The sequence below is a fragment of the Acipenser ruthenus genome, chromosome 2, assembly GCF_902713425.1.
Source record: "Acipenser ruthenus chromosome 2, fAciRut3.2 maternal haplotype, whole genome shotgun sequence".
NCBI lineage: Eukaryota > Metazoa > Chordata > Actinopteri > Acipenseriformes > Acipenseridae > Acipenser > Acipenser ruthenus.
The window spans coordinates 58,626,683-58,650,818 of NC_081190.1; the positions used below are offsets into that span (position 1 = coordinate 58,626,683).

Genomic DNA, 24,136 nt, shown 5'->3' on the forward strand with positions numbered 1-24,136 from the left:
GGACTTACAATGCAGGAAAGAATCCGTTGCCCGTTAACAAAACTTTATTCAAGTGTGACTTTTTATCACTGTTATTGATTGGTGATACACCACATAAAAGGCAATACCGTATAAAAGGTAGGATGCCACACAGTTGGAGTCTGGTTCATTCATGATAGATTTAAACTTGAACAAAATTGCGCAACACAAAGCAAATCTTTTTAAGTAAATGTATTTTAATTGCACAAGCCTGTTTCTAATCATGTTTTGTTTTCATTTCAACAGAGCTATATCCATGGGAGCAGCCAAGCCCAATTTGTTGCAGAATCTCACATCATACTGCTGCTGAGTATCCTTTTTTAATTGGGCATATCTCATTAAAAAATCTTTACTGAGAATCTTGGAATCAATTTGCCATTCAGTGGCCAAATTCTTTCTCCACTGTAATGACTAATGTGATGTAGAATGCACATACCACGCACATTCCCCTCGCTATAGGAAGTGCCCGTTTTTGTGGTGTTTGTCCAGGTCTTTTTCAGGTATCTAATGAAATTCTCTCGTTTCTCCCTCTGAACACAAATTTGACTTTGTGAAGTTTATGTCAGTTTTTCTTGTATTTTTGTTTTCTTGCACTTTTGTTTAAATTCTGTTATTGGTGTGAACTTTCTTCTTTTCTAATTGTCCATATCTTTGATTTGAATGTAGCCTATTATTCACTGCTTTACAGTGCTTGTTGTATGTAATTAGTGATACATATGGTGGCTGCTGACATTAAGTGGCACTGTACACTAGAGAAGGTGGTGACATAGGAAAGAGTCTAATATGAAAACAATTATTATTATTATTATTATTATTATTATTATTATTATTATTATTATTATTATTATTATTATTTATTTCTTAGCAGACGCCCTTATCCAGGGCGATTTACAATCGTAAGCAAATACATTTCAAGTGTTACAGTACAAGTAATACAATAACTCTTTACACTCAGCCCGTTGATTTCGGGGCGCCGACACCCCGGTGGTTAAACGCGTATTACTCAGGCACGTACCTGGCTTGTTTAAAAGTACAGACTAGGGGCTTTCGAATGACAAATTCTGTGTTTGTATGCGGTACTCCTAGCCAGAAATACAATCGTCTGAAGTTAAGCCCCTCATCATGTGAGTTCACAGCTTAGGTTTGGTTTTGAGTCCACTGCTCTTATCAGACATTGTTAAAGGCAAATAAGTTCTAAAAAAAACCAAAACAACAGTTACATGCATAAAACAAACGTACGCTAAGTGACTGAGTCAGGGTGACCCCGACAGGTACTGCGGTTCGGACACTGAGCATGTGCACATGACGCATGGCTCGTGTCTCGCCGTGTCGTAAATGCCGTATCGATATCGTAAAGTCGCAGCAGGGTAATAATGCAAAAGAGTCGTAAGTCGAAGCGTCATAAGTCGAGGAGCGCCTGTATATATACACACAGACAGCACTCACATATCCGACCCTATAAAATTTTGACTTTAGTGACGGTTAAACGTGTGTGACGCATTTTCCAACCCTTGTCCGTTTTTCAGGGAACGCAAAAATGATACAATATCAAAAATACATACCTGAAAAGACTGTGTTTTAAAATAAGTAGGCTTCCATTTAGATGTACTTTATTGGTTTCGTTGGTACAGTACTATATTTTCAACAGAAGTATTTTAATTCAGAACAATATGATAATGAAAATATCACTTGCCAAAAGAGACTACACGTGGATTGTAATACAGTACATATTTTTTAATCTGATACTTATTGTAGCAGTATGTAAAATTCCCTGTTAACTACCCAACAGCAAAATTAAATCAAAATGTTACCCATACACATAACTGCATACAACGTAAAAGTTAATGCAATTTAGCAAAAGATTAAAAAAATAAAAAAACAACAACGCAGTTTCAAGAATTAAAACAGTATCCAAAGTTGCAGAAAATAGTGCTCGATAAGGCCCTAATGTCACAGTTCACTTGCAAATGAAAATGCACAAAAACAACTAAAGATCACAGATACATCACTGTATCTAAAACTGTTTAATGATTAACTGTTACATTACAGACCTGTCAACTCTCCCGTATTCACCGGGAGTCTCCCGTATTTTGGACCCTTCTCCCGGACATCTCCCGGGACATTTTCTCCCGTATTCTACTGTTAAACCCCCTTATGTCAGCAAATCTTTAGGACGCAGGGGAGTCCTGTGGCAGGCATGCATCCAGTGCGCGAGGCAAGTTCACATACTTAGCCACGCACCTGCACACCCCACCCCCGTCCCGGCACTCGATTTTGTATTTTCAAAAGTTGACAGGTATGAGATTTCAGTTTACAAAAGCGCCTGTATTTTGAAAACTCAATGTTGACAGGTATGGAATTACCGTAGCTTGCCTCTTCGCTTTGTTTTGGGTGCATTTTCATCAGGTGAAAATGGAGGAAGAGCTTTGTAACTGCACAGGGTCTTACTATTTACCACAAAAAATACAAAAAACACACACAAAAAAACGCAAATAGTAAAATATAAAGCAAAATACAATAAAATACAACAAAGATATAATAAAAGATAAATATAAAATATAAAGAAATTGCCACTGGCATGCATATTCATGAGCAGTCAAGACTGGGGCGTGGTTTGGTAGTGGGTAGATGTATTGTCTATCTATTAATTAATAGCAACTGCTTCAGACTGATTTGGCATGCAGAAAAAAAAGTGGGCTGCGACGGATATTCAAATAAATGGTAACATTGAAGAGATGGGCTTTGTATCAGAAAACTGGTGACGGAGTCGGAAATCGTGTGTGACGGGTTAAGTGCTTTAATTTGTTACATATATATATACAGCTCTGGAAAAAATTAAGAGACCACTGGAAAATTATCAGTTTCTCTGGTTTTACTATTTATAGGTATGTGTTTGGGTAAAATGAACATTTTTGTTTTATTCTATAAACTACTGACAACATTTCTCCCAAATTCCAAATAAAAATATTGTCATTTAGAGCATTTATTTGCAGAAAATGACAACTGGTCAAAATAACAAAAAAAGATGCAGTGTTGTCAGACCTCGAATAATGCAAAGAAAATAAGTTCATATTCATTTTTAAACAACACAATACTAATGTTTTAACTTAGGAAGAGTTCAGAAATCAATATTTGGTGGAATAACCCTGATTTTCAAACACAGCTTTCATGCGTCTTGGCATGCTCTCCACCAGTCTTTCACATTGATGTTGGGTGACTTTATGCCACTCCTGGCGCAAAAATTCAAGCAGCTCGGCTTTGTTTGATGGCTTGTGACCATCCATCTTCCTCTTGATCACATTCCAGAGCTTTTCAATGGGGTTCAGGTCTGGAGATTGGGCTGGCCATGACAGGGTCTTGATCTGGTGGTCCTCCATCCACACCTTGATTGACCTGGCTGTGTGGCATGGAGCATTTTCCTGCTGGAAAAACCAATCCTCAGAGTTGGGGAACATTGTCAGAGCAGAAGGAAGCAAGTTTTCTTCCAGGACAACCTTGTACTTGGCTTAATTTTTTCCAGAGCTGTATATTGGGGATTGATTTTATTCTTAATACAAGGGAGATAAAACGCGACTGACGTGTATCTGAGTAACGGATATCCGAGTGCTGACTGTATTTGTAAAACATTCCCTCTAAATATTGATTGCATTTTCTGATTCACAAGTATACAAATGTGCACCTGCCAGCTTAAACAATGTAATATAGAAGGTACCTCAATTTGGAATGAGTGTTTATTATGCTCAGTTGTTTCTTATCCATGCAAATCAATATAAGCAATCTAATCAGTTGATAGTTGGTTTGAGATTCTGCTTGCATTTCAGGATTTTGATGAATGTTCATTGGCAACAACATTTAACCATCAGAAGACAAATGTCATAGCTTTGCAAGCCTAGGCATTGTTGCAGGGTGCATGGCCTGAGTGTGCCATCTCATTAGCACATATGTTCTAGTAGCCCTGACATCAAACCCGGTGCCATTGAGAGGTGATGCTTACAAAGTTCAGCCATCTCAAACTCTTCAAATGATCATCTTGAAAATGTATGTGCTTCAACTACAGTGTACTGTTACTCCTGGGTGTATTATTAACCATTACCCCTTTTTTGGTTATACCTCACTTTCTGGTTGTGTGATTCAGTGTGTGTGTACTCACACCATCTGTTTGACAGAAAGGGGCAGATGGCAGAAGAGAAAAACTGATCAGACTGGATCTGGACTTTTAGGGCTGTACAAAGCTGTATCCTGTACTAATTTGCACAATTTACTGTTGACCATCACCATATCTACAATTTTATATTTGATTGCAAATCCTATTAGCGTACAGGTAATCAATATAAATGGAACAAAACATTCACATGTACTTTAAAAATATGTTATATATAGGCTTGCTACTGTTTGATTGTAATCGGTAAAGCTTGTTAAATGTCAAATTCACAAAAAGTTCGACTGAAATAAATGTATATAGGATAAACGTCAGTAAAACCATATATTTTCTTACCAAAAATAATAACACTATGTAACACAATTTTTGTTCCTGGGTAGTAAGTGTTATTTCCTAATTGCTTATGCCTCAAAAGGATAGAAAATGGCTATTATTCCCCACAAACTTTGCTTTTGTGACCAGGACAGTGATATTTTGAAATTTACCTATTTCCAATGAGAAAACGGGCGAATTTGTGTCTTTTCGTTCACATAAAGTCAGAAAAAAACAACATATGAATCCAAATTAACATGTATTTATACTAAAGTAATACAAAAATGACTACAAAAGATTTAGAAGTAGTTTAGAAGTAGATTTAGAATTTAGTAGTTTTTCGAGATTTACGATTATACTGTAAATCACTTTCACGAATCAGCCCCCAAATGTAGTCTCCCATCTCGTTATACTGTCCTTGGTAGCGGCGTTCAAAGTCCAGTATATCCTGGTGGAAGCGCTCGCCTTGCTCCTCCGAGTACGCACCCATGTTCTCCTTGAATTTATCAAGATGAGCATCAAGGATATGGACTTTGAGGGACATCCTACGGCCCATTGTGCCGTAGTTCTTCACCAGAGTCTCAACCAGCTCTGCATAGTTTTCGGCCTTGTGATTGCCCAGGAAGCCCCGAACCACTGCGACAAAGCTGTTCCAAGCCGCTTTCTCCTTACTAGTGAGCTTCTTGGGGAATTCATTGCACTCCAGGATCTTCTTTATCTGTGGTCCGACGAAGACACCGGCTTTGACCTTTGCCTCAGACAGCTTAGGGAAGAAGTCTTGAAGGTACTTGAAGGCTGCCGACTCCTTATCTAGAGCTCTGACAAATTGTTTCATAAGGCCCAATTTCATGTGCAGTGGTGGCATCAGCACCTTCCGGGGGTCCACCAGTGGCTCCCACTTGACGTTGTTCCTCCCCACAGAGAACTCGGTCCGCTGTGGCCAGTCCCGCCTGTGGTAGTGCGCCTTGGTGTCCCTGCTGTCCCAAAGGCAAAGATAGCAGGGAAACTTAGTAAAACCGCCTTGGAGACCCATCAGGAATGCCACCATTTTGAAGTCTCTTATGACCTCCCAGCCGTACTCATCATACTTCAAGGCGTCCAGCAAGGTCTTGATGCTGTTGTAATCCTCTTTGAGGTGCACCGAGTGAGCCAGGGGAAGAGACGGGTACTTGTTACCATTATGGAGCAGCACGGCTTTGAGGCTCCTGGATGAGCTGTCAATGAAGAGGCGCCACTCATTCTGGTTACAGGCGATTCCGATTGCCTCGAACAGACTGGTCACATTGTGGCAGAAGCAGAGCCCATCTTGACGGGTAAAGAAGCTGGAAAAAGGTTGGTGACGCTTCCTCTGATCTGCGACTTGCACACTTTCATCCAACAAGGTCCAATGCTTGAGCCTAGACGTCAAAAGCTCGGCATTGGACTTGGTGAGACCAAGATCTCTAATCAAGTCGTTGAGGTCTTTTTGGTTGGGGTAGTATGGGTTTCTCTCCTCAGCTCCACCTCTGAAATTGTCACCTGGATCTACGTCTTCCTCGCTCTCTGACTTGCTGCTCTCTTCTAAAGACGACTGCTCTGTCTCCGGAGGAGTGGGTACGGGGAGCTCATGGCAGTGTGGCACCGGGGCGATGGATGAAGGAAGGTCCGGATACGTGATAGCAGGTGCATTCTTGCCAGTCAGACGTTTGGAAGGGTCCACCATGCAGAAGTACCAGTTGCTTGAGTGGTCAGTGGGTTCCCGCCAAATTCTTGGGATAGCGAACTTCATGGCTCTCTTTTCCCCTCTGTACCATCCTACAAAAATACATTTATTTCATCCATGACTAATGTGTAAGAGATTCTCGCAACATTTTTCATATATGATATATTTTTTCAATAACATTGAAAATTGTAAAACATTTTAAAATTAAAAACTTTTACAATTTTAAAAATTTTAACAAATTTTATAACATAAAATTCCGAGCAACAATTGTCCATCTTACCTTCCAGAGTTTTTTTGCAGTGCTCGCAGGTGAAATGGGGTGTCCAGGGTTTGTCTTGATCCCCGACAGGCATGCCGAAATATGCCTTGTAGGCCTCACACATCTTAGCAGATGCTTCCACGGAGTACTTTTTCGCTCTTGTCTTGATAAATTGGCTGCAGACATAGCAAAATGCGTCTGCCGGATGCTTGCAGCCTCTTGATGCCATCTCAGAAAAATGCAGATATGTATCCACTTAGGCAGCTGGAACTAAACTGAACTGGTGGGCTTAAGGCCCCTGTATTTAAACTACTATTTATATTACTGGAAAGTTCTAGAAAGTTGTAGAAGTTACTCCAAGTTTACTCATCACTGAATCTATCTGGAATGTTCTGGAAAATAGGTCAATTTCAAAATATCACTGTCCTGGTCACAAAAGCAAACACCTTGTCTTTCGAGACTCAGACAGTACTAGAGCACATAGCGTCTCCGCTTTGCGGGTCAGCTGACGTGGATCGTCTGGTGCAGTACACGCGCTCCGGCGCTTTCGGTGTCAGCGCTTAGGCGCCTGGTGTAGCGCTTCGGCGCCTAGTGCTTGGGCTCAGTGCACGCAACGCACCTGTGCACGCACCTCGACGCTCGGGGCTCGGTGCCTCGGTGCACGCACCTCGACGCTCGGTGCTCGGTGCCTCGGTGCACGCACCTCGACGCTCGGTGCTCGGTGCCTCGGTGCACGCACCTCGACGCTCGGTGCCTCGGTGCACGCACCTCGACGCTCGGTGCTCGGTGCCTCGGTGCACGCACCTCGACGCTCGGTGCTCGGTGCACGCACCTCGACGCTCGGTGCTCGGTGCCTCGGTGCACGCACCTCGACGCTCGGTGCTCGGTGCACGCACCTTGACGCTCGGTGCACGCACCTCGACGCTCGGCGCTCGGTGCCTCGGTGCACGCGCCTCGACGCTCGGTGCTCGGTGCCTTGGTGCACGCACCTCGACGCTCGGTGCCTCGGTGCACGTACCTCGACGCTTGGTGCTCGGTGCCTCGGTGCACGCACCTCGACGCTCGGTGGTCGGTGCACGCACCTTTGGTGCATGCACCTCGACGCTCGGTGCCTCAGTGCACGCACTTGACGTTTGTCTTTTCAGTGCTTGGTGCACGCGCCTCAACGCACCTTAAAGCTGTTCGCTTGGTGCTCAGTGCTTAACGCTCGGCGCTCCTATTACTGGCACGGTACGCTTCGGCATACAACGTGCTGCACCATGTCATTTCACCGCTGTGTCACCTGTGGGACGAAGTTACCGGCTAATGACCCGCATGAGGACTGCGTGTCCTGTCTGGGGCCGGAGCATGCGGCATCTGCTTTGGCAGACAAAGCCTTTTGCACGTTATGTGCAAGCTTTCAGATGCGCACTCTGCGTCGTAGGGCGAGGAGAGCAGTCGGGGATCGCTCCCCTTCATCTGGGTCGTCACACACCCTTTCCGCCCCGCAGCCTTCTTTGGCTTCCCCGCCAGCGAAGCTGCCTTTTTCCAGGAGTTCGCCTTCCCAGGTTACCCCTGGTCAACGATCTCCTGACGTTAGGCGCAAGAGAGACCGCTCCCACAGCCTTTCTGTAAGGCGAGGCCCTTCTCCTCGCGGCGAACGCCCCCGTCAGATCTCGAGATCCCGCTCTAGATCGCCCCGAAGGAGAGGACGTTCCCGTTCTCCTCGTCGCGACAGGCGAGGTGGTGTAACTGAGCTTACTAATAAGATGTCTCAGTTTATGGACCTTATGATGGGGCAGCAATCGCTGCTCATGTCCCTGGCCACAGCTCGGGCCGCAGAGGAGCCAGTCAGACCGGCTGTCAACCAGCCGATCATCCTACCACAACCCCTGTCCGTTCCAGTTGCGCAACAGGACGCATGGGACGTGGATGCTATCTCTCGAGATGCATCAGAGGGTGAGCCTCTCCACAGAGAGGATAGTGTGGAGGCAGAGCTCACGTCCCACCACTCAGAGTCTGAGATGGAGGTAGGCGTAGATGACTCTTTATGGTCCCTAGTAGGGCGGGCGACTCGCCACCTGGGCTTAGAATGGCCTGCCACTGAAGAACCTAGGCGCTCTCTTTTTGAGTCGCCTTTGGCACAGGGCCAGCAGTCTAGGACGCTTCCGGCCTTCCCAGACTTTGTTAAGGAGGTGCAGTCCACTTGGGGGACTCCAGCCTCCGCCCCGGCAACCTCGCGTAAGGCGGCTGCCTTTACCATGCAAGGTGCGAGTGAAGCGGGTCTGGCGTCATTTCCGCCAGTTGGCGCTGCGTTCGCAGCGTTGGTGAAGTCACCAACACTCTCTGGGTTGGTGAAAGACCCCACCTGCCCTAACAAGCAGTGCAGGATCACTGAGGTGCACCTCAAGAGGGGCTAATCGGCGGCTACAGAGGCAGTTAGGCTGTCCAATCTGACCAGCCTCCTCTCAGTTTATCAGGCTGCGCTAATAAAGGATCTCCCAGACTACCCTTCGGTGTCTCTTAGAGCGGAGTTGGGGCTAGTTGCCCAGCTGCTGGTCAAGCTAGCCCAGCTTAATGCGCGGGCCCAGGGCAGGAGCATCGCGTCTCTGGTGGTGGCCAGACGACAGCTCTGGCTCTCACAGGTGAGAGTCCAGGAGCATGACAAAGCTCCCTTGTTGGATGCCCCAATTACACCGGGGCACACATTTGGCCCAGCGGTGGAAGAGATGCTGCAAAGCTCAGCTAAGGCTAGAGAGGCATCACAGCAGTTGGCTACGATATGGCCGCGTAGGCCTTTCCAGGTCAAACGCCCACAAGAACATCAGTGGCGTAGAACACCACCGCAACACCAGCCCCGTCCAGGGGGTACTAAGACCACCCCGGCGGATACAGCAGCGCACAGGGTGACGACCTAGAGGAGGCGGCAGACCACGCCCTCGTGGCTCTGGCCAGGCCCCTCGTGAGCGAGCGAAGCCTAAGCAGCCCTGAGAAAACCAGGCAGCCATTAACCCAACCCTATACTGTTCCACAGCTTCTGTTTTGGCAACAATGCACCAGCGATATCTGGGTGCGCAAAACTATACTCTCCGGGTACACCCTTCAGTTCCGGTTAAAACCCCCCCCCCCCCTTCAGGGGGGTGGTGGTAACTGTGGTGAAGGACGTGGTTCAGTCCTCAGCTCTGAATGTGGAAATACAGGCATTGCTCAGGAAGCGTGCCATTCAACTAGTAGACCCTGCTCTGACCGACCAGGGGTTCTACTCCAAGTACTTCCTTGTGCCAAAGAAGGACGGTGGGCTCCGCCCTATTCTAGACCTGCGTGTACTGAACAAATACCTATGGGTGTTGTCGTTCAAGATGCTCACGCACAGGCACATTGTCCAGCCTGTCCGGCAGGGCGACTGGTTTACCACCATAGATCTGACAGATGCGTACTTTCACGTTCCCATCTGTCCGGGTCACAGGAAGTATCTACGATTCGCATTCCAGAGCAGGGTCTACGAGTTTTGCGTCCTGCCATTCGGCCTGTCTCTAGCTCCTCGAACCTTTTCGAAGTGTATGGACGCCATTTTAGCTCCTTTGCGGGCTCAAGGCGTCCGACTGCTGAACTATCTGGACGACTCGTCTGCGCGCAGTCAAAGGAGCAGCTGGCACAGCACACAGTGATGGTTACAGACCATCTTCAGCGGCTAGGTCTGAAGGTCAATCCAGACAAGAGCCGCCTCGTGCCCAGCCAACAGACCGAGTTTTTGGGTCTGCATCTGGACTCAGTGTCCATGGAAGCGACCCTATCGACACAAAGAGTTGCCTCATTAGAGCGGTGTCTCTCCCTATTCAGGTTGAGAGAAACAGTCAGCATGGAGCTCTGTCAGCGCATGCTGGGGTTGATGGCTGCCGCCTCGCAAGCCCTTCCTTTGGGCTTACTACACCAGAGACCTCTGCAGGCCTGGTTCAATGCCTTCGCGTTGCACCCGCGGAGAGACAAGCACCGCAGGTTGAGGGTATCCCGAACCTGCTGGGAAGCATTACGCTGGTGGAAAGTTCAGTCGAACATCCACCAGGGCGTGCGCTTGGGTCCCATCTTCCGAAGGGAAGTTATCACAACCGACGCTTCCAACCAAGGTTGGGGAGCAGTCTGGAACGGGACAGGGACCCGTGGAGTGTGGTCAGGACCCTGGAGGTCAGCCCACATCAACGCTCTGGAACTCAGAGCAGTGGACCTCGCCCTTCGGCACTTCTTGCCAGTGCTTCTAGACAAGCACGTGTTAGTGCGGTCAGACAACACCACAGTAGTAGCGTATATCAATCGCCAGGGCGGATTGCGGTCCCCCGGTCTTCACCGGATGGTAACGCGGCTGTTGCTCTGGGCTCAACCGCGTTTAGCCTCTCTGCGTGCAGTTCATCTGCCGGGCAGAGTCAGTTACGCAGCGGATCTCCTGTCCAGAGGAGGTCCTCTTGCGGGCGAATGGCGTCTTCACCCTCGGGTGGTAGAGCGCATCTGGGAATGGTTCGGCACAGCGCAAGTCGATCTCTTCGCTTCGCGAGAGACCACGCACTGTCCTCTATGGTTCTCGGTGAAGGACCTCGACAGCCCCCTGGGGGTGGATGCACTGGCTCACGAATGGCCGCCAGGGCTCCTGTATGCCTTTCCACCGATTCCGATGCTCCCCGCCTTCTTGGAGAAGGTCAGGGTAGAGCGAGCGACAGTGATTCTGATCGCTCCTCGGTGGCCTCGGAGAATATGGTTCCCGAGTCTAGTGCAATTACTGCACGGTCGCCCGAGGGAGCTCCCTCTGCGAGCGGACCTGTTGTCCCAAGCTCAAGGAGAGCTTTGGCATCCGAACCCCAAACTCATGCAGTTATGGGCTTGGCCCCTGAGCGGGAGCGCCTGTCAGCCTTAGGGCTTTCGACTGCAGTTATATCGACCATCCAGAGTGCGAGAGCGCCCTCTACTAGGTCGCAGTATGCGTATAAGTGGCAGTTGTTTCAGAGTTGGTGTCTGGCTGAGAGCCACGACCCAGTCTCCTGTCCTATGGCAGTAATATTGCAGTTTCTGCAGAAACTGCTGGATGAAGGGAAATCTCCTTCTACACTTAAAGTGTATTTAGCCGCCATTTCGGCTTGTCATGTACGCATTGACGGTTTATCACCTGGTTGCCATTTTTTGGCATCTCAGTTTCTGAAAGGCGCAAGACGCTTGCGGCCTCCAAGAACGACCAGTTTACCGTCGTGGAGCCTTGATGTGGTGCTAGAAGCCCTTACCAAGGCACCGTTTGAGCCTCTCCACAGCGTGGATATGAAGCTCATATCTATTAAGACTGCATTTTTGCTGGCTGTGGTATCAGCAAAACGCGTGAGCGAGTTACATGCACTTTCAGTGCATCCTTCTTGTACTCGTTTTGCAGGAGACGGTTCTAAGGTCTCCATGCGCCCTAATCCGGCCTTTTTACCAAAGGTTATATCCCCGTTCCACATGAACCAGTCAGTCGAGTTGATGGCGTTCCATCCTCCTCCTTTTTCTTCCCCAGAGGAAGAGCGGTTACACATGCTCTGCCCCGTGAGGGCATTGAGGTGTTTTATTGACCATACAAAGACTGTGAGGCAGACAGAACAGTTGTTCATATGCCATGGTTCTAGATCTTTGGGTCAGCCGCTGTCTAAACAGCGCCTTTCCCACTGGATAGTGGATGCTATTAAATTAGCGTATGAATCTGCAGGCCTTCCACCACCAGGGCAGTTGAAGGCGCATTCTACCAGGGGTATGGCGACATCCTGGGCCCTCTTTCGAGGGGTGCCGGTGTCTGATATTTGCGCGGCAGCCAGTTGGGCTACGCCGCATACTTTCATGAGGTTTTACAGGTTAAATGTACTGGATTCCTCTGCTCCACTGTTTGGAGCATCTGTTTTACACTCTACGACGCCTCAGGATGCGGACGTATAGAGTGGTTGATAGCATGGTGTTGACTGTTCCACCTTTAAGACAGGTGTCATTACGAGCATAGACGCTGAGGCGCAGCTCCGCATATGCCTAGATGTACTGCCTACGCAGTTGCGTTATGACGTAAGTCTGTCCTACTGCCGAGAATCCTCCCTCGCGACAGCTAGGGTACACTGTATCCCATGTTGATGGTTATTTTCGACTTGAAAGGGAACGATAGGTTGCGGATGCAACCCCGGTTCCCTGAAAGAGAAAATAACCATCAAGCTGCGAGGTCGCTCCGGTAGCCTTCACGGCCTGAAGAGCAAAAGAGGAAGCGCATCCCCGCGCGCGCAGTTAAGTAAGCTCCCAGGGGGGCGGGCTTACACTGCAGCTGGCGTGGGGGCCTATCGGCAGCTTTGCTATAAAAGCTCAGCCTACCGGTGCTGCCTGACGGCAATATCTCATGTTGATGGTTATTTTCTCTTTCAGGGAACCGGGGTTGCATCCGCAACCTATCGTTAGTTCTGTTCAACTCTCTAATGTTTTGTTCAGTGCATATTATTTTTAATTGTAAATGTATGCTATAAGAGTCTGTGTAATACACTTTATATGCTGCGTTTTCTACTGTTTGAGACATTTTTTTAAATTTGTGTAGGAACTTTAGCTTTACAAGGTATAGCTTCACTGTGACCAGTTATTTCTATTAGAATGTTGATAATCATCGTTTTGTTGCATGTCGAATATGATAAAGGGGTTTCTCTAAATGAGATGTTTCTCAATGGCATGATAAGTCTGCGGGAGGTGGGGTTAAGCATAAAGGTCGATTGAATTGAAAAATGAAGATAAAAAAAACCCCAAAAAACACAGTAAATTCTTTCAAAAATCAACATCAATATTAATTGTCGATTTGGCAAAATAATAAAATCGAATAGTAGCAAGTCTAGTTATATACAGCAGTAATCCTGTTTTTTGTCATTTAAATAAAAATACGTTTATGTACACGTAACTGATGTTGCTTGCGATGCTCATACTTCTACAATAGATGCCATTTTCTGTTATCGACTGTCCGCTGTAAATTATTCTTCATATACAACAACTTTTGCTAAAAATAAAAGTAGGGTTGTAATCTTTATAAAATAATGATTAATTAACACCGTAATGAAAGATGCTAGTCGGGAATAGACCAGGCTCTTTATGCTCCCTCTCTGGAACCGACAACACAACCAGGTAACCGTGCTCTCTAAATACAGCCCTAGCAGACCTGGTTGAAAACAATAATAATTAAGATACATTTAATAATGATACATTTATTCAAATAAGTCACTGAAGACAACCGATAGAAACACAGATAGAAGACAGACAATAAATGATACAGCACACAGTCCAGAGGCCACGCCCCCACATGCTGTTGCTGCAGCCCAGAGAGTTCTCAGCTGTCAGTCACTACACTAATGGCCACAGCGTCCTGCCTGAACGCGCCGTTATAATGCTTATACTTTATTGCTTGCAACTCTTTTTGCACAATGCAGGGTACCCCAGTATACAGTATATAACATTTATTCCCCTAGTCCCACCCTAGTCTGCTGAAAATAAATGTTCATTTAGACTGGGTCAACCTGTAGATAAAGGAGAGGTTTCTCTGTTTTTTTTTTGTCTTTTTTCTGTCTTCTATCTTTCTGAAACCTGTGCCTGTGTCTGACCTTATAACTTTTTTTTTTTTTTTTTAAAGGTTAAGTGCTGTAGCCTACTTAGAAACAACCATTCACAATCTGAATGTATTATTATTATTATTATTATTGAGGGGAAAAAATATAGTGGTTAAATAAGTACATTTACGCCAATCTCCCACAGATAAATAGGAACATTTTATATTTAGAAGCCGCCTGTTTTACGCTACATGACCAGTGTGAAAGCCTCCACAAGATGTATTTATATTCAAACATCTGTGAGAACATAGAACACAAAATGATGCATTATGGATCACAGACAGAAAAAAAGCTTCAGTCTCAGGCAGGAAAGTACAAGTGCACAATATAACAGCCACTGGGGTCAATGGGTCAGTGGTTTTGTTAGTTTACCAGAAAGTCCAGCAGCTATTATATATACAATAGCAGCAGAATTATATATATATATATATATATATATATATATATATATATATATATATATATATATATATATATATATATATAGCAAAACTTGCATCAATCAACAGTGCAATTTAAAATCTAAAATCTAAAGTCGAAGGACCAGACAAAACAGGACAGATAAAAAGAGGAGGGAGGGGTTGGGTAAAGGATACGAACCCGGTTTAGGGTAAGGGTTTAGGTTTGGGGGGGTAGGGTTGGGAATAGGATACGGACCTAGTTTAGGGTAAGGGTTTGGGTTGTGGGGGCACATAGGGATACTGGGAAGGCACAGAAGGGGGGGTAGGACAGAGTCAAACATAGACTAAAGGTCATAGGCTTCCTGGAAGAGGTGTGTTTTCAGGAGGTTTTTGAATGAAATGACTGTGTCTGCATGTCATATGTGTGGGGGGAGTGCATTCCAGAGCCTGGGTGCCGAGCAGCTAAAGGCCTGGGCACCCATGGTGGAGAGGCAGAATGGGGGGGTGACAAGGAGACCAGCAGAGGAAGAGCGGAGGGAGCGGGAGGGGGCATAGACTGGGAGAAGATCATAGAGGTAGGTGGGTGCCAGGTTGTGGAGGGCTTTGTAGGTGAGGAGGAGTGTCTTAAAGTCAATACGGTATTGCACAGGGAGCCAGTGTAGATTGATGAGGATTGGTGTGTTCAGTTGATCTAGTGCAGGTGAGAATTCTGGCAGCAGAGTTCTGGACCAGTTGGAGTCTGTTGGTGAGTGGTGAGGATACGTGAGGAGAGTGTTGCAGTAGTCCAGTCGGGAAGTGACAAAGGCATGGATGAGGATTTTGGTGCTGGAGTGACAGCTAATTAGTGACAAGTTGTTGCCTTTTAAATGAGCCCTTGACGATCTCTCTAGGATATGGGGAGCCAAGTGTAAAAAAAATAAAGCACTAATATATTTTAACTGTGTTTTTTCCCAGATTTAATGTAAATTGTGTATTTTTTCCTAGATTTAAAAAAAAAAAAAAAAAACACTCCAGATTTAGCTACGTATATATAAATGTTAACAAACACATTTTTAAAAGTTTTGAAATCTGTAAAAAAAAAAAATTTGCATTGTATGCTGAGTAGGTGGGGAAGCGGAGAGATTGGCTCTCAGAATGTAAGGGCAGCGCTGTAGCATACAGGGGCTCATTTGCATATTAGCTTCAGATTTAGCTGGCAACATGAATATTTATTTTCTGAAAACACATGGATTTATTTTTACAGATTTTAATTGCTGAACAATAATGTTTTTCAGATTTATCTGTTAGGTAAATGTTGAATCACCAAGCGTTTTCAACATTTATAAAAAATAATCTGAAAGTATAAATTCAAAACTTTTAAGAATGTGTTTGTTAACGAGAGTGGGGGGCAACAAAATGTATGCTAAGACAAGGGGGCGGCATAGAAAAGTTTGTGCACCACTGCTGTAATAGGGGGAGAAACAAACACTATGGACTTAAACCGTTCTTGCCAGCTGCAGACATCCACATTTCAATTTCCATCAGCCTCCATTTACCTTTACCTCGCTTTTTTTTCTAAAATTCCAATCCCTTAATTAAAAAGGAAGTTTCTAAAATGTAAAGAGGCATACTGTGCACATTTGAGACAGGACAGATTTTTAAACTGGCCCTAAAATTAATAAATTAATACATACATTGAGCATGATTCTGTTCCTACATTTTATCCTGCAGACTGATGCCTCTGATGTAGCAGGAGGTAGAGGGTGTGGGGCATTTGGTATTGTACATTAGCAGGAAGCTGCTTGCGTGAGAGCCTCAGAGACCAGGTATGCTGTAATCGAAAAGGAATGCCTAGCCGTCATAAAAGAAAAAAAAATGAACCGAAAGCAAGCTTCTGTGCACCTCTCTTCCTGTGTGTGTGTGGGCCCGGCCACCCACATGCAGTTTTTCTAAAATGTCCCAACAAACGGCGACCTTGCGTGGGCCCCGATTCTTCTGGGGGCCCTACGCTGTATCGTGTAATTTGCGTGCATTCTATTTTGTAGGCATTTTTGCAGGGCCCTTAAAAGGGGGGAGCAACTAATACACCAGTGTGACATATGTGCCAGTGTGTGTAATATTAAACTACTGTACCAGTGCCACAATGGGATTCATACAGCCACGGTTATGGCTCACACAAACTTTAACTCTCAACAACCTGATTTATTTTTTCAGGATATATGGCATTCAGGTCATGTTGCTAGGTTGAAACACAAAACTAATTAAATGTTTTAATTTGTTACTATCAATACCCTTAGTCATTTTGAATGTTAAACGCAAGCTTTCAGACTCCTGACTGACCTCCTCTACATGGAGAAAAAAAAAATAGTGGTTAAAGTTATCAGTCTTTGGAATATGAAAACATCACCGCTATACTGCTTAACTGTTAACACAATAGCTGTCAGTCGCTATGAATTTTCTTAGTCCCACCCTCCCAAGCCAATGATTTGTCAACATTCAGACTGAACTCGCCCCTGGGACCCGTAGCAAACAGCTTTTGGTTAGAAAGCCAAGTAAACTTATCAAGTCTTCCATTCGTTGTAACTGCAATGCTATAATAATGCATGTGATTTTTGAGATTGGATAAAGTAGGACAGTCGGACAAAAAATGAAAATGTTACACAGGTTTGAAAGTGCGCGTTGTTGTATTTGCCAAATGCATGGCAATCACAATGCTGAAAAGTACTTGACTGGAGACGAAACAAAGACAAAATTAAAATGGCGAAAGAAAAACTAGCTGATAGAGGAGGACAGGGTTTGTTTGAATGGAGTACTCTGAATACATACTTGTTCTACATGTTAGTCCAACGCAGTGGTACACTTGTAAAGTATGTGTATGGTTATGGTTCTGAATAACAAAACAAAATGAATGTATTTGTACAGCTGTAAATTGAATGCAATTGTACTGCACTGTATGCAACACAAAAATGTGTTGTTTAGTGGTTATTAGATGGTGCATTGTTTAGTTAATTTTGTTATTGTTTAGCTTTTTTATTGATGCAAGCAGCACTGTTTTCATACTTTTTCTTTTAAATTTGAATTAATACAATTAATTTGTAAAAGCCAATGCAGCTGGAACTATTGTCTAAGTATGGTTTTGGAAAGACATGTTCAGTAAAGCAAAGAAGATATGTTTGTGAACTTGTTTGGGTACTTGATAAGCTAAAATAAAATAGGTTAATACAGATGCAATGTGGGCTGTATAACTTGATTTTACGCTCTGTTAATTATTACTTTTTTAATTTTAGAAATTTTGAAAAACAGAATAGTTTTCTAGCAGTTTAACTAAAAATGAAAAAGAACACTGTTAATTAATGGTATAAAATGTTGCAAACAAGGGTTATTTCGAAACTAAACCTGTGTATCTTTCTTTATCGGGTCTGAGCATGTAGGGAAAAAAATAATTGTAAAAATAAAGTATTTTAAACACAAAAAAGATGTTTCATAAAAGTCTCAGGGGAGTGACTTTTGCACCAGTGCGACTTATACAGCGATTTTTACGGTAAGTGATTCCCTTATGAATAATTAACCTATATTTCCAGTAATCCTCAAACATTTACTGTGTATTATTATTATTAAAACATTAAACATTGTTAGACTGTATGGGAACAAAGAAAAGTAATATCATTATTTCAGTTGGTTATTTTATGCAGGATATCACAAGCATTTTAATGTTAAGTGCCATACCATTGCTGAGCAGTAGGATTCATTTAGAAAAAATGCGTACTGGGGACTTTTTTTATAATCTGTAACTTTGTTATTGGATAAATTCTCTATATGTTTGTTCTTCCGACAGCTTTGACACTATAATGAGGTCTTCCTACATTTTAATTAACCTCAGAATAATAGTGAAGGTAGGTACCCACCAGTCCGTATGCACTCACTGAGTATTAGAATCTGGGTTTATAAGGAGGCACCTGTCTGACTGTTTTTTCTGCATGTAGGTATGCCACACTTATATTGTTGCATGTATATGAAGAATTGCTTGTCCAGTTGTGATTTAACAGGATCCTGATATTTAGAGATCAAAATCTAGGGATATTTGGAGATACCTATGTCTGTCTCTTGGTTAGTATTAGGGGTATTCAATGTCCTCAGAGCTGATGGTTGCAGTCGGGCAGTAATAATTGTCAACTTGCAGTCTTGGGACAGAGCTTATCCAAATTGAAGGTGGGAGTAATACTTCACAGATATTTAGTCTTAATGATCAAAATCATTATTAAATTAGTGCCAGAAATGCATTTTGTTGTGCTACTGGTTTTAGCCCTGCAAATTTCCTGTGGCGCAATCCGAGGATGGTATCTTGGAGTGCTAATGGCACACCCAGAAAATCTGAAATATTTGGAGGTGCCTGTCCATATTCACACTGGTACATATGGTGGATGTGGGTCGTTATGATTTACACTGATGGCTGTCTTTTTTTATTAGAGCCATGAAGGGGATGTCAGTTAATAATTAGCTTTAGTACTATTTTCATTGTATGGTTTTCAAAGACTGATTCAGGTCGTGTTTAGTTTTCTGCCTTGCCCCCTGTTAAAAGCCGCACTGCTCAGTGTCTGAAAAAACACTTATTTTGATAAACCTTGCTTCCAAATGTCTAACATGTAGGTTGTGGTTATGATACAGCATTTGACATGTGAGAATAATTTTAGAGGGACCACCTGACATGAGAGATGCTTCCTTGTCAACTGTTATTCATTTACTGTTCAAGCTGTTAAATGTATTAGTCTGATTGAATGAAAATGGGCCAAACTGACCTGTCTTTTCTAATAATCCTCAAATATTTGTATATGTGTCTATAAACTAAAATTCCCAGCGCCTATTTTAATATGAGCTTTCAACTGTATTTTACAATTAATACTGTAACTTCTCAAAATGCACAGTGTAAAATGTCCCTTTATATCTTAAGTTCCTCCATTTTTTCTTTTATGGGCATGACTTTTATGAGTACTTTTTGATGTACAATTTTTAGGCATTTGGTAAAAGGGCAGATGGGAGAAGCAGCTCTGTAACACTGTCACTTGATGTGTATATGATGAGGTGTGTATCGACAAGTGATTCAAATGGTCAGGGGCTCTGTGACCACAAAGCATCACAGCTACAGTCATCAGTGTTCATTGTGGTATTGGGAAGTTTAGGGTTACATCTCTCAAACTGGCACTGGTGATTCTGTTCCTTGACAGCTGCCAACAAGACAAATATTTATCCACTTTAAACATGCCTTGTTGAAAGGGGTTCCCTTAACTCAGGTTGCTAATCATCTTCAATAAATGTTGGTTACTACTTAAGTAGGAAGTCACAAGCTAGAATGTTGCAGATGTTTATATATGCACAAATTATTTTATCTTTGTATTGCATAGAAAATTAATAATAAATATCAACATCTAGCATATAAAATGTGATTCAAAATGTAATCTGAAATTCTGTTTATTGCATAACAATATATATTTGGTCACAATTTATGTACAGTAAACCACAAGCTTACCACTTTTTTGTCCAGTCGAACAGAAAATCTATTTTTGAAGCTGCACCCTTGTGCATTCCATGAGTTACACAGAGCAGGTTTCCTTGACAACAACTACAGATGCTGCCATTACCATGGGGATGGTTCTTCTGAATGAAGCTGCTACTTCCAAAGGAGACGTTGGCAAGCGAAGAAGTATGTTTTATTTAAACACTTATTTGCATTTAAAAGACTTGTTACATCACTGAACAGAGTTTAATAAACATCTATGTATGTGAATATTATTATAGCTGATACCAGGCAGAGTTTTTTTTTTTTTTTTTTTTTTTAATTAGAGGGTTTATGTTAATTTTGATGATCCAGCATACACAAATCTATACATGTATTTGTTTGAGATTAATTGTTTTCTTTATTTATGTAAAAGTATGTAACTTGCTGGTATATATTTACATAAGAACACAAGGACATTTCCTAACGAGAGGAGGTAATTTGGCCCCTCTAAGCTCGCCCGGTTCCTAGTAGGTGATTAATCTCAAAATGTTGTCAAGTTGGATTTTAAAGGATCCAAGTCATTCTGTCTCATCAGCATGACTAGATAACCAATTCCCTAGCCTTACTCTCACATCTGTGTAAAGAAATGTATCCTTCCCTCTGTCCTATCTCTACTTTATTTCCAATGTGTACCCTATTTTCTGTACCTGCGCTAATGTATTGGTTCATTTTTAAGATTGTAAAGAGTTCATCATGTCCTTCCTAATTCGTCTATGTTTTATGTTAATTAATGAAGTTATTTCAGCCTTTCTTCACACTATAGCACATGGGATTAGCCTGGTTGCTCTTCGTTGGACGCTCTCCAGGGCCATAATGTTCCTTTGGTACAGTGGTGACCAGTATTGGACGAATTACTCACCAGTACTCTAGTTCTATACCACCTGTTTGGTATTTGGATCCTAGATTGGATCCTACATCCTACATTAGTGATTGGCATGTAACACTTTACATGTATTGCCCCTAAATTTCATTTGCCAGATTTCTACCCAATTCTGTATGCAGTCTAAATATTTTTTGATTTCCTGGGTGGCTGAAAGCTTGACAGCCACTCCCTCAAACTTTGTGTCATCTGCAAATATGACCAATTAGCTAATTATCCCCCACTCTAAGACTTTAATGTAGTTAATAAACAACAGGGGTTCGAGCACGGAACCCTGTGGCACCCCACTGATTACATGGCCCAAGCTAGAGGTTGCCCCTCTTACAAGTTGGTCAGACAGGACCGTTCTTTTCTGAATGGGCGTTGGCTGTCTCCTATGATGCTATTGCGATATAGATACTTCACTAGTTTCCCTCATGATTGAGTTCATGAGTTTACATGTTTTGGAAGTGAGGCTGATTGGTCTGTAGTTTCCTGTTTCCGTTTTATCTCCATTTTTTAAATATGGGTTCTACATTTGCTATGCGCCAGTCAGTTATTATTATTATTATTATTATTATTATTATTTATTTATTTATTTCTTAGCAGACACCCTTATCCAGGGCGACTTACAGTCGTAAACAAATACATTTCAAGAATCACAGTGCAAGTAATAATACAATTAAGAGCAAGATAAATACAATGATGAATACAATGACTTTGGTTCAAGCAAGTACAAGTGTGACAAAATACAATTCAATAATACAGCAGATAACAGTGTCAGTGATAGTTACATCAGGATATAATTAAATACAAAATACAACAGATTAAACACTTGACAGATTATAGTACTCTGAAGTACAGGATTAAATGCAGTAAAAAAGGGGGCAGATAAGAGCAAGTAAAGCACATTTAAGGAAGGGTGATGTGTCCCAGGGGAAAAACAGGAGTTCTACAGGTGCTTCCTGAAGAGGTGAGTCTTGAGGAGGCGCCGGAATGTGGTCAGGGACTGGGCAGTCCTGACATCTGTAGGAAGGTCATTCCACCACTGCAGGGCGAGGGTGGAGAAGGAGCGGGCTCTGGAGGCAGTGGAGCGTAGAGGAGGTAGAGCCAGTCTTCTAGTGCAGGCGGAGCAGAGTGGTCGAGTGGGGGTGTAGGGAGAGATGAGGGTCTGGAGGTAGCTGCGTGCAGTCTGGTCAAGGCATCTGTAGGCTAGTACAAGAGTCTTGAACTGGATGCGAGCGGTGATCGGGAGCCAGTGGAGCGAGCGGAGTAGTGGAGTTGCATGGGAGAAACGAGGCAGAGAGAACACCAGGCGAGCAGCGGAGTTCTGGATGAGCTGGAGCGGACGGGTGGCGGACGCAGGGAAGCCAGCCAGGAGGGAGTTGCAGTAGTCTAGGCGGGAGAGTACCAAGGCCTGGACCAGGAGCTGGGTGGCGTAGTTGGCGAGGAAGGGTCGGATTCTTCGGATGTTGCTTAGGAAGAATCGGCAAGTGCGTGCCAGAGTGGAGATGTGCTGGGAATAAGAGAGGCAGGGGTCCAGGGTGACTCCGAGGTTCTTAGCAGAGGAAGAGGGAGAGAGTGTGGTAGATTCCAGAGGAACAGAGATAGAGAGATCAGAGGAGGGGGAGGAGGAGGAGGGAAAGAAAAGAAGGTCAGATTTAGAGAGGTTGAGTGCATCCAGGAGGAAATAGCAGACAGGCAGGTAGAGATACGAGAGGGGATGGTGGAGTCAGAGGTGGGGAAGGAGAGGAAAATCTGAGCATCATCAGTTGGGACATTTCCTGTCTTGATTAATTTGTCATAAATCTTTGCCAGTGGCTTGGCAATGACCTCCCTTGTTTCTATATACTATCCGGACCAGGGAAGAGCCCCTAGTTCGGTTTGATTTATATCAAATGCTTCTATGTTCTTTTTTTAGGGCTATCTGTGTACGAGGGAATGTTTTAGAAGTCCTCACTGCTGAAAATGTGTACAATGTAGTCATTCAAATGTGTGTTATTGCTGTTTCATCCTCTACTACTACCCAGTTTCTACCTGGTCCAACACGGTCCCGCTCAGGTCTTGACCTGCCCGGTTGATATCTGTAAGCAGATTGAGGCAGCAACTGTATACTCTACACTGCATTGCTTACTTCTTGCATCATGCCCGGGTTCTATCCCTGTGAGACATGCAAAGCTAGTCTACCTTTTGAGGATAAACACTGCAGATGCTTTTCCTGCCTGGTGCCAGAGCATGCCAAGGAGGCACTGGCAAGTTTTGTGCACCTTTCTCCAAACACACTCTTGAGGAAAGTTTATCCCACAGCTCTCCAGAGCGCTCTGTGTCCCTTACTCCTGCTCAGCGCTCTTCTCCATCATCCTCTGTTAGAAAGGTGCCTGCGTCCTCACCCCATGGCTCTGCGCTAAGGGAGAGTGGATGATGCAACCGGGAAAGTAGCCCATGCAGAAAACCGTCCTCACAGTCTTCCTCATCCTCCTCTGCTTCTACTTCTCCTCCACTGAGGAAGAAGAAGCATTGACCTTCCAAGTGATCAGCAGACTCGGAGCAAATGAAAAAACCATGGGCAACTGTTTACCACCAAAGTTCTCGCAGAAGCTGGCCCATTTACACCTAGGAGTAGTGCTGGGCAGTCACCAAAAGTGAGGTTGTCACTACGCACATGTCCATGGGGCGCTGTGTGGAATGGCCGGGGTGTGCAAGGTGTATAAAACTCCTTTTGGCAGGGTCTCCACATCAGTGTTTTAGAGCTGCAGGCAGTTTACCTGACCTTGCAGAATTTTTTGCAGGCGGTTCAAGGGAGACATGTGCTTGTCCATACAGACAACAGGTTGCCCAGTCCTTTGCGTGGCTGGCAAACTTTTGCTCTGGCTGCACAAGAACCTCCTCTCACTGTGGGCAGTTTATCTGCCCGGGTTGATAAATTGGGGAGTTCCCAGCAGCACACCAATGGCCGAGGCTTCTGTTATACGCCTTCCCACTGCTCACCCTGCTCCTGCTGTGTCTGGAGAAAATCGGGCAAGACCGGGCCAAGGTGCTCCTAGTAGCCCCTTATTGGCCCAGGAGACTGGTTTTAAACCCTGATGCAGCTCCTGAGCGGCCAGCAGTGGAGACTGCCGAAGGGCCGTCAGGCACGGGAGACTTTATGGCATCCCGACCCATCGAGCCTGCAGCTCTGGGTCTGGCCCCTGAATGTCTGCATTTTCTAATAGGTCATTGACAGAGCATTTGAGCTCCTGTATTCAACTGAGCTGAAATTTGTATCGCTCAAAGCAGCTTTCTTGCT

General features: G+C 44.3%; 1 protein-coding gene across 3 annotated transcripts in view; it reads left to right on the forward strand.

Moving 5' to 3' along the window:
• Positions 1–24,136, forward strand: part of LOC117409610 (tumor suppressor candidate 3) — a 112,947-nt gene that overhangs the window by 83,015 nt on the left and 5,796 nt on the right. For all 3 annotated transcript variants that reach the window (XM_034015897.3, XM_058997773.1, XM_058997774.1), the window contains 2 exons: positions 265–328; positions 20,061–20,135. In XM_034015897.3, coding sequence (XP_033871788.1) covers positions 265–328; positions 20,061–20,135 — 139 coding nt within the window. The remainder of the gene's footprint in view (positions 1–264; positions 329–20,060; positions 20,136–24,136) is intronic.